This window comes from Meriones unguiculatus, chromosome 10 (assembly GCF_030254825.1).
Source record: "Meriones unguiculatus strain TT.TT164.6M chromosome 10, Bangor_MerUng_6.1, whole genome shotgun sequence".
Taxonomy (NCBI): domain Eukaryota; kingdom Metazoa; phylum Chordata; class Mammalia; order Rodentia; family Muridae; genus Meriones; species Meriones unguiculatus.
The window spans coordinates 106,501,137-106,521,152 of record NC_083358.1 but is presented as its reverse complement, the minus strand read 5'-3'; the positions used below and the strand labels follow the sequence as shown (position 1 = coordinate 106,521,152).

At 41.4% G+C, this 20,016-nt stretch overlaps 1 protein-coding gene across 1 annotated transcript; it reads right to left on the bottom strand.

The window, feature by feature from the left end:
• Nucleotides 1-4,368: 4,368 nt before the first annotated feature.
• LOC110544899 (3 beta-hydroxysteroid dehydrogenase/Delta 5-->4-isomerase type 1-like) lies at nucleotides 4,369-19,336 on the bottom strand. The gene is made up of 4 exons (XM_060393003.1): nucleotides 19,187-19,336; nucleotides 11,275-11,471; nucleotides 7,166-7,330; nucleotides 4,369-5,985 (listed from the first exon to the last, which is right to left on the bottom strand). Exons 2-4 carry the CDS (start codon nucleotides 11,417-11,419, stop codon nucleotides 5,174-5,176), a joined length of 1,122 nt encoding a protein of 373 aa, XP_060248986.1. The 5' UTR covers nucleotides 11,420-11,471; nucleotides 19,187-19,336; the 3' UTR covers nucleotides 4,369-5,173.
• Nucleotides 19,337-20,016: the final 680 nt, after the last annotated feature.

The window sequence follows — 20,016 nt, the reverse complement described above, 5'->3', positions numbered from 1 at the left end:
CCTGGCAAACTCATCCCACTTGGAAAAGAGACGTGTTCTGAGATTTCTACGCTTCTTCAGTTGTGGCTCTGGGGCTGGAATAATGAATTCTTTGATCTTTCTCTGTGACACCTGAAACAGCACAACTAACTTCATAAAGAAATTTATTACTAGTAGATTGTTAAAGGCTTTAATAAAAATAAGTTTAAGAAAAGTAATGAATTAGATTTAGTATTAATAGGCATTAAGAATAGTGAAATAATAATAGGCTCCTTCTTAAGAAATAATAGCATGAGAGGTACAGCTGGCGGGAGTTTCCCCCTCCCTTCAGTATCTTGTTCCTAAGGAAGATCATAAATCTTAAGCAGGACATATGGGAGGAGGGTTAACAAAGGTGTAGTTAGATTTTGATGTAGAGAGGGACTTTGGCAGGCATCTGACTTAGCTCCTGACTTTCCTCTTCATTGATTAGCAATAATGAAACTATATTTGAGGTTTCTTTTCCTTTGTTTGCTCTGATCAAAAAGTTTTTAGGCCAAGATTACTTGTGGGTATTGCTTTATGTTTGACTGCATTTTGAGTTAAAATGTAAACTTTGTATTCTTGGTAAAAGGCTAAATGTTCTGGAAAATATGCCAATTTTAAGGTGCCTTTTGTAAAATCATTATAAAAATACTAGCTTGATTTCAGTAAAGTTGCAGCAGAGTCAAAACCATCAAGGTGTCTCTGTCTGTCAATTCTTCGCCAAAATCGTGGCTTCCTGTCTAAAGCCTTGTTCTCCCGAGGACGATTGGAGCCCGACTGGGCCAGTCCGTGGCAGGATGATCCTAAGGATTTTGGCTGTCAGTTGGTTTATATGGCCTATGTTTATCAACATACACTTGTTGAACCATCACTGCATCACGGGGATTAAGCCAAGTTGACCATGGTGGATGATCTTTTTGATGTCTTCTCAGATTCATTTGAAAGTATTTTGTTGAGTATTTTTGCATCTATGTTCATAAAAAATTGTTCTGTAACTTTCTATTCCTTGGTTTCTAATTTGGTTTGGCTATCAGGGTATTTGTGACATCATCAAACAATTTGGTCACTATTTCTTTTGTTTCTTTCTTGTTTTTTTTGGAATAAATTGAGGAGTATTGGCATTAACACTACTTGGAAAATCTCGCAGAATTCTCTTTTAAAATCCTCTGGCCCTGGGCTTTTGTTGTTGGTGGTGTTGCTGGGAGAATTTTAATGACTGTTTCTATTACACTAGGTTGAGTAAGTCTGCTTAAATTGGCTTATCTGATCTTGACTTAACTTTGATAGGTGATGGGCATTGAGAAAATTATCCATTTGTTTTTGATTTTTCAATTTGGTGGAGTACATGTTTTTACACTATGTCTTTATAAGTGCAATTTCTTCAGTATCTGTTATGTTCCCTTTTGAGCTCATACTTGTTAATTTAGTTTTTCTCTGCCTTTTTGTTCATTGGTTATAAGGGTTTGCCAATATTATTGATTTTCTCAGAGAATCAGCTCTTTCTACTGATATTTTCATATGTTTTTGCTTATTTCACATATTTCAGCCTTGAGTTTAATTATTTCTTGCTGTCTACTTTTTTCCTGAATGCTAGCCATGGCATTGGGAAGCTGCATTATGGTGGCTTTGAAGGCAGTAGTCTAGCTCTGGTTCTACCTTTGCTCTCTACCTCATGGTACACCATGATGTAAACAGGTTAGAGAATTCCTAGATAGTCATAAACATATCGTAAGGCATGACTGGTCAGAGAGTAGAAGACTAGAATGTCAATATATATGTAAACACTATTTACATATGAACTGTATTATTTCAAATGTAAATGAAGACTTTATTGGGCCAGAAACCACTTGTCTTAGGTTTTGACAATCTCTTTGTCAAAAAGTGTAAGTGCAATCTCTTGACAAAACCTAGGACAAGTGTTTTCTTTGGGCAGAGTGCAGGGAATTCTTTGAAAGAAGTGGAAAAATGTAAGATCAGGTGAGGACAGGAACTCTACAAGGAGAGCAAGAGAACCAAAAAATCTGAGCACAGGAGTCTTTCTTGAGACTGATTCTCCAATCAAGGACTATGCATGGAGATAACCTAAGACCCCTGCACAGATGTAACCAATGGCAGTTCAGTATCCAAGTGGGTTCCACTGTAATAGGAACAGGGACTGGCTCTGATATGAACTGATTGGCTGGCTCTTTAATTACCTCCCCTGAGGGGGAAGCAGCATTACCAGGCCACAGAAGAAGACAATGCAGCCACTCCTGATGAGACCTAATTGATTAGGATCAGAAGGAAAGAAAAGAAGACCTCCCTTATCAGTGGACTTTAGGAGGGGCATGCATGCAGAGGGTAGAGGAAGGGAAGGATTGGGAATGGAGGAGGGAGAGAACCACGGAGGGGGGGGAATACAAAGTGAATAAAGTGTAATTAATAAAGAGTTAAAAAAAGAGAGATTGTCTTTGTTTCACTCATCCTCTAAAATATTTGACTAAAGCTCAACTCCAAAGTAGTGGGCTAACTAATCTGGAAAAGGAAATCTCACTAGGACACTGTGGTCTTTTGCATTTAGGCTCCACTGGATAAAAGTGTAAGTGCATTTGAATACACTAGCATTCAGAATACAGTAATTTTGAGAGCCCTAATCCTTGTCTCAGAAAGGAACATTCTTCTCTTCTCATAAATGTACATGGGCCTTAAGGCACAAGTATGAAAAGTGCCATCATTGGTCACCCATTGACTAACATTGTGTTCCTGCCCATTCCTTTGCTGTGTGAGTATGGATCAGACCATGTACTTTCTTTTTTATTGTATTTCAGTGTATTTACTTTACATCCCAAAGGTGTCCCTCCCTCCTCTCCTTCCAGTTCCCCCTTCACCTTCTTCCCTCTTCCCCTCTTCCCTTCTTCCCACGAAAGGGGAGCCTCCCTCACCCCATATCAACCCTCACCAGAACATCAAGTCACATCAGAACTGAACATATCCTCATCCCCGAGGAGAGGCAAGGCAGCACTACCAGAGGGAATTGATCCCTGTGCAATATAGTGTGAAATCAGGGATGTTGCACCACCACTATGATTACCCTATAGTTCTACCTGTAGGAATTTAAGAAATTGCCGAACACTTAAGGGGGAACCAGATAAAGAGAGAAATCTTCATGCTCCTCTTTGTAGGATTAGGCCTGTCCTCTCATCAGGAGGGGAAAAGGGGGCCTCTGGGAAAGCACTAGTACAGACACAGCTCCTGGCTGACAACTTCCAGGACTCGCTTGACCAAGTCATGACTTCCACACTGCACAGCCTCCAGTCCCTCCAGCAGCAGATAACCTCCCTTGTTGGGTTGTCTTACAAAGCAGGAGAGCTCTTGACCTGCTGACAGCTGGGCAGTGAGGGACTTGTGTTGTACTGGGGGAGGAATGTTGTTTCTCTGTTCATGAATCTTGGCTGGTGGAACAAAAGATACAGGTATTAAGGATCTCCAGTGAGATCTCTGAGCCTGTTATGCCCAAGTACTCAAGCTCTCTGGCAGCTTGGATCTTCCCCATTTTGGCCCTTTACTGTCCATTGGGACCTTCCTCCTCTTGGCCCCCTGTTTCAATTTCTAAAAGAGAAAACCTCAAAGCCAAGTCAGTTTTCCTACACAGTCAAGGGGGAGAGGGAGGGAGGGAGAAAAGAAAGGAGGGAGAAAGAGAAGGGGGGAGTGTGAGAGAGAGAGAGAGATAGAGAAAGAAAGAGAAGGAGAGAGAGAGAAAGAGAGAGAGAGAGAGAGAGAGAGAGAGAGAGAGAGAGGCATAGGGATGGAGGAAGGAAAAGAGAGAGATGTTTTCAGCCCCAGGTGTGGAATATTACCATAGAAGAGAATTGTCCACAAGGAATCACTTTGCAATAGTTTCAGGTATGGAGAGAAGTTCCTACATGACAGGAATCCTAAGTGCACCTTTTTCTTATCCAACCCTTTACACAGTGGGTTCAAACAAACAGGGGACCCTTTCTTAAAGCAAAGAGTTCTGAGAAGAAAGCATTCTTCATGTTTTCAGAAACTGGAGAATGGAAATAAGAAGAATTAAGAATTATTAAGGACAATTTACTGAGAACTTTTCAGTTACAAAACCCAACAGTACAGCTTTCTTTCAAATAAGGCCAGGCTGGAACCTAATGCTAAATCTATTTATGAATATGCCTTAAGAGGCAGTTGATACAAACAAGCTCTGTAAAGCAGAGTGGTGGTGGTGGGGTTCTCCCTACCCAAAATGCTGGAACCATGCAGCAACAAGACAAGACACTCTCTACTGGGGAGCCTTGTCAAAACCTGGTCCTAGAGTCTGGGATCTGAGGACCATCTCTTTGTGCTTTACAAAGAAAAACCAGAAAATCAGTATCTTGTGAAGGGGAGTGGGTTTATTTATAGTTCTGTCTTGACTATGGAGGGAAACTTTCTTACCTCTCCCTCCCTTTCCTATACCAGTGTTACAATTTTATAGAAGAACTGAAACAAAATCCTCCAGCCAGGTGTCCATTTTGTTGTGAGAAAACGTGTAAATCTGAGAATGTTCTTTTAGAGGGAGCCTCACCGGGACCCAGCATGGACGGGATCTCCTGCAGAAACTGTGGATCTTTAGCATTCCTTCTCTCATGGTCATTACTACATAAAATAGAGTAATGTGTTATAGTCATGTTTTACACCGCAAAAGACAATGTGCTGGGATTAGTCTCACATCCCCATCAGTTCATGGCTTTTCCTCAGTACCTCAATCCACAATCCATTTCTGATCCAGCATGGCCACGTTTATTGATGTAAAAATGTCTGCGGATGAGCTCTTAACACATGTTTATTGTTTCTTTCACTCAACTTCGTAAACCAAAGCAGAATTTTCCAAAGATGAGAAATGCTGTTTATGGGGAGATGACACCCATGGAGAGAACTCTTGAGCAACAAGAAGTGCTTAGTAGTTAGGAACCAGGAGCTGAGGCACAATGGCCTGTGTGTCACTGGGCAGGTGTTTGGGGAAGAAAGCTTGTGGCTGGGTCAGTGCCTGGCAAGGATTCTGGGTACTTTAGGAAGACAGTAAGGTGGCTTCTATATCAAAGGGAGGCAGTAGGACCTAGGTTGTGCCTGTATCCTTTCTGAGGACCTGAGGATGATTTCTGATAACAGCCAGGGCCATGTCCCTGCTATCTTCACATCACCGAGTCTTTGAGTTCACTGTTTCCTTGTGCTGATCCACTAGTGTCCCTATCCACTCTGATGTTTTCTGCTTGGCTTCCTCCCAGGTGACACAGGGCTCATACCCGAGATCATGCTGGGCTTTCTTGTAGGAGAAGGCAAATGTGCTGTTGGACAGCGTAACGAAGTGGCAAGTAAAGGGGGGCAGGTAGTTGTAGACTGGACGCAGCAGGAAGCTCACAGTTTCCAGCAGGAAGGCAAGCCAGTAGAGCAGGGGCAGAGGAAGGCTCCAACTGGAATCAGGGCGGAGGCCCCATTCCTTGCTCAGGGCATAATTTAAATCATCATAGCTTTGGTGAGGGGTGTTATCTGAGATGTAGTAGAACTGACCTTGGATGCTGGGTGACTTCTTGGGGTCTCGTAGGCCCCTGGCAGCCAGAATGTGTGCCCAGGCAACGTTGTACACATACACTGGGTTGGCTCTAGAGTATTTGCCAGTAGTATCCAAAACACCCTTATTTTTTAGAGCCCCAATTACTATATTATAAAGGAATGAGCTTTTTTCCCCATAAATGTACATGGGCCTTAAGGCACAAGTATGTAAAGTGCCACCATTTCTCAGGGTACACCCATTGGCTGCCAGCACTGCCTTCTCAGCCATCTTTTTGCTGTATGGGTATGGATCAGACCATGTACTTTCTAGATTGTCTTCTTCATGGCCATCCAAGATGATCTGCTTGTAGGAGTTGGGCCCTGCCACCTCAACTGAGCTGGTGAAGATGAAGACTGGCACACTAGCTCGGACACAGGCTTCCAGTAGGTTCTTGGTACCTAATCATAGACAATGCATTGTCAGTGTCAAGAGATAAGCCAGGGGCCCAGTGTGTGCACAGCTTCAGGATTATTCTTACCTTTTTGCCCAACAATACAACATTTACAGATTACAGTTCATCTTCCCTACCTGGACTCAGCTACCAAGCTGTTCCCAGAAGACAACAGGTGGGTTCCAGAGAGCACGTATCTCTAGGCTTTTGTGTTCATTGCCTCGTGGCTATGTGTAAGTGTGAGTGTATGTGACTGAGTGGTTTTTTTTATTATTACTTTAAAATGCTTTAAAGCTTCTCATTAATCCATTCCTAAAGTGCCCATGAAATAAGTATAATTTTTTGCATATCAATTCATCCATGATTTTTAAATTATAGAACCAGATCATATTCTTAGATTGTGAATGAGAATAGTTCTTTTTCACCAAGAATCATTGAAGAATTAACATCATTCAGGCTCAAGTATAGTGTGTACTGTTGATATGCATGTTATGTAGTCATTTCATAGGTACAACTTTTTGCTATTGTTATTTGATAAGAATCAAAATGGGCCGAGTACCAAAATGAGTCAAGTATGACTCAGAGAACAAATGGTTATTGGGTTTGGAGAAATGTAGAGATACGCCTGTATTCCTGATTGTACGCACAATGTTTAAAACACTTTTGGTTCTAGCTATGACTTTATTTTACCTGGTTATATAAAGTAGGGGTGATACATATTCCTTCTAGTTTCATTCTGGCACCCAGCACTGGTATCTGTTGCTCTTAGTAGGAAACTAAAAGAGCTTGTGAGCCTCCTGCTGGGCATTCCTGTAATGGTAGGACCTTGTGAGGTCCTGAGGATAGAACAGCCTGCAGAGCAGGTTCCTGCAAAGTCTAGGCAGAAAATGGGTGGGTGGTTGTTTACTGCATGGAGTTGCAGTTCAGTCTCCTCTGCATGGAGGACAACAGAAGAGCTTTTCTTGAAGGTGGAGTGACAGGGCTGAGGCCTTACATCCAGGGTTACCTACTTTCTACCTGCTGGGCCTTAGCCATGGAATAGCACTGAGCTCTTGCAGCAGGGTATGGTGAGCAGAGGCATTAGTCTCAGAGAATGGCAGGGATTCTATGGTGAGAGCATTCCTTCCCGATATGTGTTAACATTTTCAACCTCCCAAATCTCACCTTCTCCTCTCCAGATACTCTACCTTTCAGATTGACATCTAGGATGGTCTGTCTGGGAATGACCCCGGAGACATCAATGACAGCAGCGGTGTGGATGACCACAGAGATGCCCTGGCAGGCTCTCCTCAGGTACTGGGCATCTAGAATGTTTCCCTCCAGCACTGACACCTTTGTGTTTGTCTTGAGGTCTGTGGAACACAAGGCAGGTCATTGAGAAGCTCTTCTCTGGGCTAAGATGTTCCCTGTACACAGGTGTTGACTACCTATGCCATCAAGAATTGTCCAGAAAGACATACATGGTATGTGTCTGTATAAGCACATTTTAGCTACATAGTCCAAGATAGACATAATACAATTTACAGACCTAAAGAAGATAAGGTACAAGGAGGATCCAAGGGGGTTGCTTAAATCTCACTCAGAGTGGGAATTAGAATAGGCAGAAGTGTCTGAAGAGAGGGAACAAGACAAGACCCTACCATAGCTGTTCTCTTAGAGGTTCCACCCAACATCAGATGAAAACAGATGCTGAGACTCACAGGCAAATATTTGGTGAAGAGCAGGGAATGTGAAAAAGTGGCAGGAAGGATAAAAAGACCTGAAAGTGCCAGAAGCTCCACAAGAAGACTACCAGAGCAAACTAACCAGGGCCCAGAGGGGCTTTCGGATACTGAAACACCAACCAAGGATCATGTATAGACTGGACCTAGGCTCCCTACACAGGTGTAGCAGATGGGCAGCTCAGGGTTTGTGTGGGTTACTTGGTAAGGGGAGAAGAGTCTGTCTCTGACATGGACTCTGTTGCCTGCCTGCTCTCTGATCACTGCTTCCTGTCAGGGCTGCCTCACCAGTCCATGGGGAAAGAGGATTCCATCAGTTCTGATTTGACTTAATGAGTTGGGGTGTGTGGGTATGTATGGCTCCCCTTATCTGAGGAACAGGAGAGGGAGAATAGGTTTATAATGAGAAAGCTTGAGAATGAGAGCAGAGGAGGGAGAGGGCTATGATCCGAGTGTAAAATGAATAAAGAATTTTTCAAAAGAGAATTTTTCTAGGGAGAAACCGGTTAGAGAGGAAGGCTGGAAAGAAGGGAAAGCATTGTTTCTTTCCTCAGGAAAGCAAATCAGCTTAGGAAGCTGTCAAATGTGCCTGGGACATGAACTTGTTCAAGAGAGTGCTGGGAAGTTCATCCATCCACAAAGTGACTCAGGAGGTAATAGAAAGGTGGGGAGAAGTGGGTTAGCAATCAGATTGTCTGTCCCAGGGTTTTGATGAGGAACACATTTCTAGCAGTGGCAGCAGAAGGAAGACTCACAAATATATATCTTGGGTGTTCCCCTTGCCAGAGCCTGGTATTTTCTGGGTCTCTGCTGGGCAAAAAAGGAAAAGTTAACTCAGAGCCAATGGCTTGGCTTCAGTGACCCAGGGAGGTCAGAAACACTGGCAACAAGATTAGGATGGCCCAAGTTGGATACAGTGGAATATCTCCTCTGAAACAGTATCAGGAGCAGATGTCAATGATCTACCTGGCTTTCTCAGGACTTCCTTGTACCATCTATTCCAAGGCCCTAAATACACCTGTATCTTCATACTTCTTCTGGACTTGGTGGGTGACACTGCCTATTATTTTGTCACTTAATTCCCAAAATGAACTGTTTGCCACACACAGTCTGTGCCAGTACCCTATACTTGCTGTGCTTCATAATTGAAACCCAGCTTCAAGACTATGCTTCCTTCCTTCCCACACTTCCTAGAGACTGGTCCTGTGTGCCCTGCTTAATAGATGAGCAACGTGATGCCCAAGAAGCCCGAGGACACAGTTATACCTATACCTACTGAGGACACCTTGCTTGCCCTCTGCCTATACCTGTGCCATTAGCCTGTGCTCTGGCATTGCTTGGAATCAGTTCTTCAGGGACAGATTAAGGACATTCAAGTGACCTGAAATTTTCCATGAAGCCAAACAGTGAGAAAGACAGGAGAAATCCAAGGCTAAAGAAACATCTCCAAGGGACAAAAATAGAATGGCTTTCCCCTAATTCAGTATTCAGCATACCCTATCGAAGCCCCTCCTCTCACCATGCAACTCCCAGAAGGCCCGGAATTAGAAAGCTTCGAATTTGGGGCTGCTCAGAAGGTATTACCTGCCTGAGGGTTGAATTCTATTATTATGATCTGATCTCCCCACTTCTTCCTTTTTCTTCCTTGATACTGATGTTAGACCTGTGGTGACTCCCAACCAAAAAAAATTATTTTCAGTTGCTACTTCATGAGTGTAATGTTGCTACTTTTATGAATTGTATTGTAGTATCTGGTAGGTAGGATACCTGATATGAAGTCCCTCTAAAAGGGTAGTGAAAGCTCAGTGGTCTTGTTACACACAGGATAAAAACCATTGTTCTAGACAGACTGGTTCAGGGATGTGGCTGTGACAAGAGGAGAACTCCTGACCTGTAGTGAAAGACTCATATCCATGAGCTCTCTGGGGACCCTGAGGTCCTAGGAGAGGGCCTGTAGAGAATGTTTTGGTGGAGCTATAGCTGCAGCATGATCTAAGTCTTCCTCATGTACTGATAATTGCACAGCAACCTCATGGGATGGTACAACTTATGAGCTGGATCAGAAGGAGACCCAGGTAAACACCTTCACCCATCGGATGTGAAGAACATAACGGCTGCAGCTAGTCTTCCTGGGCTCCACCCCAGTGTGTTTATTCTAACTGTGGTATTTGTGCAAACGACTTAACCTTTGCACTCTTCCTCTACAGAAATAGACGGGAGAAGCATTAGCTACACCCCAGGAATGGTACACACAGCTAATGAGTTATCTCCACAGTTTGCCCCATGGTGCCTGGCCCAGAAAGGGCACTTCTAGGGGATTCCTCATTCTTATCTTTATGCAGGGCCTTCTGTGTCCATATCCACAGTGGAGCTATTTCTCCATCTGAACCTTGGCTCTTTGCAAATAATGCTGAGGAACAGTATCCTAATTAATAGAATTGTTGACTGTGTGTAAATATTTCACTTCTGGAAGGAACACTGAAGCTGACAGGAGGAAATTGACATCGGAGGAGATCAGAGACAAGAAGTAGAATAGAGAGTGAATGCTGTTTCAGAGGACTGTGGAGGGTCCTGTTTGCAGGGCAGATCCCTAGGTAGAACAGATTTACACTTGACTCTGCAGAGGGGCAAAGATCCAGCTTGAGTCACATAGGAGCACAAGGAAACACTGAAGACTCTGGGCACAAGAGCTGACCATTGGTCAAAATAGTGGAGCATAGTGAGGAACCTCTGTCTTCATCTGTGTTCCTCATTAATCAGGTGACACTGCTATAGTCATTTTTCTTTTTTCAACTCAAAGCCCTTACTGACCAGGTGAGTGAGCCTGCTTTCCCACTTTCCCTGAAATTATTTTAATGACCCAGGGTGCAGGCTGAATAGATGGTAAACTATACTACAAAATCAGTTGTTCCAGTTGTACCCAGTTAAACAAATTGGCATACTAATAACAGCCTGCACTAGTGAATTCTGCAGTCTTACTCTTAGTGATGATAAACTGCAGTGAGGAATGGTAAGAAATCCTTCAGAACAATCCAGCAAGGTATGGGCAGTCCTGCTCATGTTGGCTTTGTTTCTGTCCCTTGGTTTGACCACATGCATTTACTCAGAAATTCTCTTCTTCAGTCTCTATCTCTTTCTGTCTGGCTGTCCATATTCCTATCCCTACCTCTGTCTTCTTATACATCTTTTAATTTGATATTTTTTTTTACTCATTTTATTTTACTTCTGCCCAAGATGCTAAATGAAGACCACCACAAAGCAAACCAGAACAAAAGAATTAGATCAGTAGCAATTAGGAGAGACAGGGAGCTAGTGCTGAGCCCTCCAGCTTAGTAATGACAAGTCCACATTAAAGAGCTACAGGAAATGGAGAGAGAACTTGTCAGTACAAACCCAGTCTCTTCAAGACTGTACAATGTCATTTTTGCTCAGTGGTGGTATTTCCTCCTGATGAGTGTGGACATGGAATGGTGTTATGACTACAAATGTCTATGTACTAGACAAGGGAGGAGTCCTCCCTGCATCTACTCAGTGTTTGTTATGCAGTCACAGGATGAATCCTCAGGTTTACTTACTGAAGAAATCTTTCCTGGTTTCTGGTCTGAAGGCCTTGCCCAGGACCCTGATCTCCTCCAGGTCTTTCTCCTGCACCAACATGTGGACGATTCTCTGGCCCAGAAACCCTCCTGCTCCAGTCACCAGGCAGCTCCACCCAGGCATGGCCAACACAGGAAGCAGATTATAGTGGGAGGTGGGGTAATATAGGGTGACCCTGGAGATGGCAAGAAAGAGAGACATGGTGATTTACCCATGCCCAGTTTTCCCACCACCCATTCATAACACAGATCAAAAGACATGGGGCTATTTCTCCGCTGCACTAAGCATTGCATGTCAATGTATGTCAAGAGTCTGTCAGACTCACAGTGTGTGGCTATGTTGTGAGATTTCTCCTTTTCCTAGATACCTGTTGTTAGCCCATGTCATTGCACCTTTGCTTCATAACAAATGGTCACAACCTGGGATTGAATAAAACCTTACCAAGCATGGCCAAGTTATATAAGCTGTTGGTGGAACTTAGAGAAGTGTTTACTTAACTTTATGGCCATAAAATGTTGGGATGAGGAGAGTCACAGAGTGAAGCATGAAGTGAGGGATCAGGAGTTTCTATGCTCTTGGGGAATATACTGCCCTCCAGAAAGCACTACAGTTTCAGTGATCTGGGAAGACAGGGAACTTGGGACTTGGGCTCTGTTTTGGAGACTTCACTTATGGGCATGCTTGAACCTTGTGCTCTTTTGTTGAAATGTGATGGGACACAGAGTTTAGCCAAGTGCTGTCTGACTCCCTGGGTGGCTCAGTAATCCCTATCTTTGGAAATTCCTCAGTATTCCTTCCTTGATGTTGTGCAGCTCAACACAAATTTGAGAATTCTGCATTTTAAAGAAAGCCTCTGAACTCAGAGCAAGGTATAGAAAAGATAGATTCCCTGTAGGAAGCCCACTAGAGACTGATGCATGGGGCTACAATGGTAATGCATAGCTGCAATGTAGACCTGATGATTTTAGAGATGTGTTGGAGGTTGGTCTGATGTGTGTTATTGGCCCTCAAGATCTGGGTATAGCTATCCTTGTTTTGTAAACCTACCTGATTGACTGATTGTCCTGGATAGGGCAGAAAGTGGTTAGGTGTGGCTGAGGTTTTCTGACTTTTGAGGGCAGGAGAAAGAGGGAAGAAACAGGCCAGGATGGGTTAGCATATAGGAGGAAGCAAGTGGTCTGGGAGGAAGTACTCCAATAAATGTCATGCAGAGACCCAGGTGAAGAATAAAACAAGTATTTATAACATTATGGATAGAAGGTAGTTCAGATGAGGATGGTTAAGGAGGATGGCACTGGATGGGGCCTGGGAGGTAGATGATGAGGTTATTGAGTCAGCTTAGGTGAAATATTTATCCCGCCCAAGGTAAATAAGGCAATTATAAAATCTAACAGGTGTCTCTGTCTTAGTACTTGTGTTAGCAGGGTAAATAATACCACTGCAATGATTATAGTGTTAAGAAAAATGATAAATAACATTATACAGCCCAACATTTAATTTTTTATTTACTACAGCAAATGGCTCTGAACTAATTTTATGTATCCACACTCTTTAAATCAAACTTTACCATAATTTATTGGGAGGAGGCGAATAAGCTTCTACCTATACAATGCAAACTTAAAACCTAAAAACTCCAGGGTGAAATAATGTCTCTTTAAGAGACTGTCTTAAACAGACACACAAGCAAATGGCATCCTACTGCAGAAAGACCCAAACTGGGAAGCGGACAGAGCAGACTTAAGGTCAGTTTCCTCTGGGGATGCACAAACATTGCTTCCTGCTGTTGCTGCTGGCTCAGCTCTCATAGAGCAACAACAGCCATGGTTATGAAGACATGGCAAGTTGGAGAGGTAAAACTGTGAGGCAAAGCTAGGTCTGGAACTGCATCTAAAATAAAAAATTCCATGGCTAAGGATGCTTGAATTTCTTTTGGCTTTGTTTTGGTTTCCATAGTCATGGATCTGTTTACAATGTGTTTAATGGTGGTGGCTCATTTCCATGCCTTCTACAAAAAATATTCAAGGAGAAAATGGGACGAAAGCCAAAAGATAGAATATTAAGTTATGGACAATAAAAAAGACATCCTTCCTGATATAAACTAGGTTAATAATGGCTAAAACTCAAAGCTCTCTGGCTACAAGATGCTTGTCATCTCTTTCTGGGAAGGGCCACTCATACTCTTTATCAACAACTAAATTCCAAAAAATAATAAACTGGGCTTTACTTGTTACAGCTTATATTTGTACATTTGGCCTAAAACTTCTGGATCAGCCCAACTTACTCAAGTCAGAATAGGAACTCCTAGTGATTAGCCACTTGCAAAATCAGTTTAGGATTCAAAATGACAAACTTTTTCTTAAGATTTCCGTGTATATTCTCTTTTCTTAATAATGAATGCTATGTCCTTATTGATCCACAGGTGGTTGGATTCACATCACATTTAGGTTTCTATGAAGAGAGATGTCACACTGCTTAAACAGGCTAGCCAATCTCCTCAGAAGATGGGAGTTCGACAGAAAACCTGATGTCAAAGGCATTTGGGCTGAAGACATATGTTCTATTGGTCAATGTGAGGACCCAAAATTAGGCTGGGAGATAAACATGCAAACTGCATGCCTCCCACGTGAAAATGGTTTTAAATACTAAGTAAATTAAGAAGTCACACTGCTCTGGAAGCCAGCTTATCCTTTTGGACATGAGACATTTTCAAGGAGGACAAATGTTAGTCATGCCTAATGCAAAAAATTAACTGGAGACTTACAGATGGCAAAATACAGGTCAGCCTAGTTAGGTCCTAAACACTCAAAAATTATCACTCTTGTATTTAAAGAAATGAAACTTTCCATTTGATATGAAATCAGAAAACAAGCCAAAGATAGCCAGAACAAATGTAAAAACGCAGACACAAGATGCCTAGGATGTACTGAAACTCTTTCAAGATAAAAAAGAGTTTATATAAAGTTTGGCTATCAAGACATTACCACCCATTTCATATAAAAAAGGAAATAGGACAAAAATAGCCACAACAAATATAAAAACAAATGTAAAATAGCCACAAGAAATATAAAAAAAGGCATGTTTTATTTTAAACACATGCCTTTTCTATTGCTGAGTACAACTGGCTTGTCTCTTTACTGGGAGGCCTTCTTTCAGGAGACAGGTTGTGGCTTGGCCTAATGCAACAGGCACTCACGAGCCCATGGAGGATATTTAGAGGTATACAACCATGTTTTGATTTCAACATGATAATTTTTATATGGTCAATAATAATGGTAACTTATATTGCTGATCCCGCTAAATGGAAATAGTTGTAAACCTGACTGAGACATGGATGTCCATGCATAGCCAGTAATTCTTGTTGGCTACAGAATCCACATTCTATCCTTTCATATGACATGAATAAAGACTTCTAGATACCTTTTTTTTTCTCATACAAAGTAGAGAGTCATCCTTAATTGATCTACCTGTGCATCCTGCACATCTTATCCAATTTATTTCTGGTACTTTATAATGCTTGTGAGAAATTAGGTATTTTCAGAACAAATAAACCAGACACCAATGGCATTGGATCAAACCTGACAGGACTCATCCTTTCAGCATGCTGAGATGCTGATACATCTGTTCCAGCATCCTGCATGTTCCAGTATTCTGCTTGTTCTAGCCTCATCGTCTTCAGTTGCTGTTCCTCATCAAAGCCTGCTCCCAAGAGAGCTTTGAAGAAAGCCACCACTCTTAATTGTTCCAGCATTTCAGACTGTTCCAAACAATACTCCTATTTAGCCTGAAATTTCTCACAAATGATATTGCTAGCTTGGTTAACCATTTTTTACGAATTTCCTTTGGGCCAAATAGGATTGCTTCATCCCAAAAGTGAGCTAGAAGAAATCCCTGATAATGATCTCCCATTTCCCTTAAGGAGGGTTGAGTAGGTTTTTGGTTGTATTCTTGGGCTATGAATGCTATTGTCCTTGGGAGTTGGTATACGCTATTAATGGTCTTATTTGAGAGAAAATGAAGTTAAGCTCAGGGATGTCTCTCTTTTCTTTTCCTTGTCTTTTTTAATTAAGGAGAATTGAGTTGAAAAGAAAGAAGAGGAATATAGGGATATCAAATAGGAATAAGACAAACAGTAGGTTATTAAATCGACTCCTCAACTTAACGCTTTGTTTGTTATTTTCAAATAAGGTTCTTTTTAACTGATTGCTATAGGATTTTGTATAGTGGTGCAAAAATAAATGTATTTTTTACACATTGATATCAATGTTAGTGTATTGATACAATTTCAAAATTACTTACAATACTTTGAAACTGCTATTACAAACTGTTTAGGATATTAGGTAATGCAAGTTACCTAATGTAAGATAATCTACTCATGGTCATGTCAGACCCTAGTTTAATTTATCACAGGAATATACATCCTAGGTTTAACAAATATATTCTATAGATAGATTATATAAAAATAAATAGATAAGTCTTTAAAAACCCAAGAGACCTACAGAATATTGTATATAAACTGCTTTTATTATTTTAAAGATTCTTTGAAATTGGAAAGATCATCTCCTGACAGCACCCTGACTACCTCAAAGAAGATGATGAGGATCGAAGAAGCTCCATATGGAGATGGCTTCAAATATGGCAGACCAGCCCCCTAGGCAAAGAAAATGCCCTCACTTCACAACAAACAGAATTCTGCCCAAAATCAGCAAACTCAAATGCAGGCCAAACTGACTGCTGAACTCTGCCAAAACAGGGTAAGCAAATCCTAAATGGTTTTTGCTTCATATATATATATGTTGGTCAAGATACTGAGCCAGAAGGGTGAAGATGATGCTCCACCATTATAGAGAGTTTTGGGTGGTTGTTCAGGTAGCAAACTGTCTCTGTCAATTTCTATTTTTAGAAGCTACTAACATGCATATCCTGTTTATTTAGGGTATAAATTTTATTCCTTCTTAAGTCTCTGATAGTGTTGAGAACCAGATGGTCTTTGTTTTACAATTAGCTTAGTTGCTTACAAATTAAAAAGATGTTTTAGGTCTAGATAGATGTTTTTAGGTTGATAGACACAAACTCTAAAAATAACTGAAGCACAAACCTTAGACCCTCATATATAAGATATTTTTCTCAAGGTTGCCAAGTGAATTTAAGTTAGATATTATTCATAATAGTCTTACCTATTTTAAAAATGTTTCCTAATTTTTTTATAGTAAAAATGTGGCCTTTTTATTTAGAGAGAAACAGGGGAATTGTTGGAGGTTGGTCTGAGGTGTGTTACTGGCCCTCAAGATCTGGGTACACTTATCCTTGTTGTATAAACCTCCCTGATTGACTGCTTAAACAGCCTATACCTTGGCATGACAGAATGGGGTAGGCATGGCTAAGGTTCCCAGGCTTTGTAGCACAGGAGGATCACGGGAAACAAATGGACAAGAAAAGAGGAGGAAGTAGGACTCTGTGATGGGTTATCATGGAGAAGGAACCACATGGGCTGGGAGGAAGGACTCCAATAATGGCATGAAAGGGCCCAGATGAAGAATAAATGCAAGTATTTATAAGATTACGGATAGAAGATACTTCAGATTAAGATGGTTAAGGAGAATGGCTTTGGATGCGGGCTGGGAAGTGGATGGTGAGGTTATTGAGACTGTGTAGGTGAAATATCTTCCTGCCCCAATGTAAATAAGGCAATTATGAAAACTAACAGGTCTCCTATTATTTGTGTCAAGACGGTTAAATAATACTACCACAAAAATTATGGAGCTACTACTAATAATTGAAAACATTACATATACCAACATTTAGTTTTTTATTTAGTACAACGGAGGTGCAAAAACATTGAGCACCTGTAGAGGACACTTACAGGTGGAATCAGCTGGAGACCATGTGTGCTACAATAGCAAAGCCATCTGCATAGCATTGCCCAACCCTGTTGCAACATACTAGACATGGAGGGCAAAAGTCTTTCTTTACAAGTATTGTCTCCTTTCATTCTTGCCTTTTTCAAGTTCATGCAACTCATTTTTGGACCCAATTTAGATATGAGCACAGGTTTTTGGTACAAGGTTCTCAGGTATTCTTCTAGAGTCGAGACAGACTTGTGGGGGGATCAATAAGTTAGTGAACAAGTACAGTCATCAGGAAGTGTGAGCCCCTCAGCCTGTATTTAACTTTCTCCAGCAGGCTGGAGAGTCCTTGGGAAAGGTAGCCTGAAGCAAGAGGACATGTCTGAGGAGCTGTATGAGACAAAGTGAGGTGTGCTGCAGAAGGGCTAGTCCTGGAGGAGCCTTGATGTAGATGGCGTGTTTTCAAGTGATGGTAAAAGATGGTTTTCTCCCTCACTGCTTCCCTTCTTCTCTCCCTCCCTACATATGGTCCTCTCTCCCTCTTTCTCTTTTGACCATAGACTTCTAGTGGCTTTCTGTTTTTTGATTCTCTTCAGGTTTTTACAACTGTCTCTTGTGTGTTTTGAATTTATTAATTTTTTTAACATTAATCAATTCATTACACTGTATTCACTTTGTATCCCAGCTGTAGCCCCCTCCATTATCTCCTCCCAGTTTCACCCAACCCTCCCTCTTCTCCCCCTATACCCCTACTTTTACAACTGGCTCATGTTAATCAGTTCTTGAAATTCCCTTGTACATTTATAGTCAAAGCATTCTGTCTCCTGTCCACCCTTCCCTCTTGTAACAGCTATTTGATAACATTTGTTTCTGCTGGACACCGTTTTTCTGTTCAGTTACTCAGAGTAGCTTGCCTTGTCAGACAGTGTTGACATAGCAGTGATGTACGACATATCTTCTCAATACAAAAAGAGGAAAATGACAATCAGCATATTTGTTAGGTTATAGCAGTTAGTTATAGAGAAGTCGTGGATGATTTGTAGTGAGAAACATTGTGTAGTGAGGGAATAAGTAGTTCAGAAGAATGTGTGAGCAGAAGACACATCTGTTGAGAGGTCCAAAATGCGAAATTTAATTGCTGGGGTAACATGTCTGTGGTCCTGGGTGCAAGTGTAGACAAAGAAGCAGACAAGTTAGGATAGACCCTTGTGCCCAGCCTTGAGGCCCTTGAAAGGCATCATTGCTTGGCAACCATACCAGATGGCCAGTAGTCTCCCACACAGCTAGCTCCTAGCTGGTGATCAAGGTCACATAGTCCTGCTACTAGAAAAAAAAAAAAAAACCACAAGATGTGCTAATCATTTCCCCTCCCTAACAGAAGCAGATACCCTCCAGATAGATGGGCCAGGACCATTATAGCCTTGGTGCCTAAAATAAACAAAGGCTTGAAAGTTCCAGGCTTGTTGTATTGCCCTTTAAAAACCCTGTTCCTCCAGAACTCAGAGACACATACCTCTCTTTTTCCACAGAGATCTTGCACCTGAGCTTGGGCTTGTATTAAAGTCTAATATGTTTGCAGTGGAGTCAATTCCTGGTGGTCTTTGGGGGTCTCGAGAACTGGGCATAACATTGGTTACTGCTTTTGTTGGTAAACTTACATGTACTGACATACTGAGAGTGAAATCCGAGAGCCAGACCATTCCCTCAATTCCAGACTCAAACATGTTTCTCTCAAATGTCCTTTAAGATCTGTGCTCAGAAAGATTCCTACTCCTTAAACCTTGTGCTATAGAGCAAGGAGAACAGAACATATTTAAGGGTACTCCAGGCACTGTACCCTTGAGAACAGCTAGAACTACCATTGTCAACAGAGGTTACTATTTCCTGCCCATGGTATAAATATACCTAGTGTGGGCATAACGAACAGGGAGCTCACCAAAGAAAGTGGAAACCTCCCTAACAAACAGTGTAATCACTGCTTTCTGTTGCTGTTACAAAATGCCACATCCAAAGCAACCTATAAGAGAAGGCATTGAAGCGGACTTACTCAGTGTTGGAGAAGCTGAAGGCAGGCCCAGCTGAGAGCTCCCTTCTTGATCTGGAAGGAGGCAGTAAACATTTTACAAATAAGGCTCAATGTTCAGGTTTATTTTTCAGATCCCTTATCTTAGCTGGCCCTGACTTGGTGTGACTTGTAAACCTCAGGGTTTTGCGAAAGAAATCGATGTGTCAAAAACATTTAATGAAATCCAAGCAACAATGACCTTTCCCCATAAAAGTTATAGATATAATTCTTACAGTTTAACAGTATGGGAAGATAATCGTGATTAGGTAAGCTAGGTCATACATGCAATTTGGATTTAACTCTTTTAAAAATATTTTATTAATTCTTGAACATTTCAAATAATATATATTTGATCACATTCCGCTGCATCTCTCCCATCTTACATATTCTCAGTTTCACCTACCATTCAACTTAAACAAAAAGAGTTTGTAGGTAAGTAGATAAAATTAGAAAAAAAAATCATTCTGAGTGATATAACCTAGACCCCAAAAGAAAAGAAAGTATTTATTCAGTATTTGTTCACTGTTCAGTCTTTGATAAGCAAGCTACTACCCTTATAACCACAGAGGTTAGGTATAGATATGGAGCTAGTGAAGAGGGAAGAAACTCTTTGGGGAAAGGGAAAAAGAACAGTTATGGATGAATAGGGAGGGACAGGAAAGGGAGATTCTAAAGGTCAGGGGAGGAAAGAAGGGACAAGAAAGGGAATACAGAAAGGAACAGCTAAAACTAAGTGTCATTTGAGGGGTTATATGGAAATTTAATACAGTAGAAGCTTCTGAAAATAAAACATATATATGATATAAAATAAC

Excerpts from the sequence above, each read along its gene's own strand:
- LOC110544899 (XM_060393003.1), bottom strand. The coding sequence starts at position 11,419 with ATGCCTGGGTGGAGCTGCCTGGTGACTGGAGCAGGAGGGTTTCTGGGC. Across the intron at positions 7,331-11,274 it reads AACCAGGAAAGATTTCTTCA|ACCTCAAGACAAACACAAAG; the intron begins GTAAGTAAACCT and ends TGTGTTCCACAG. Across the intron at positions 5,986-7,165 it reads CCTAGATGTCAATCTGAAAG|GTACCAAGAACCTACTGGAA; the intron begins GTAGAGTATCTG and ends GTCTATGATTAG.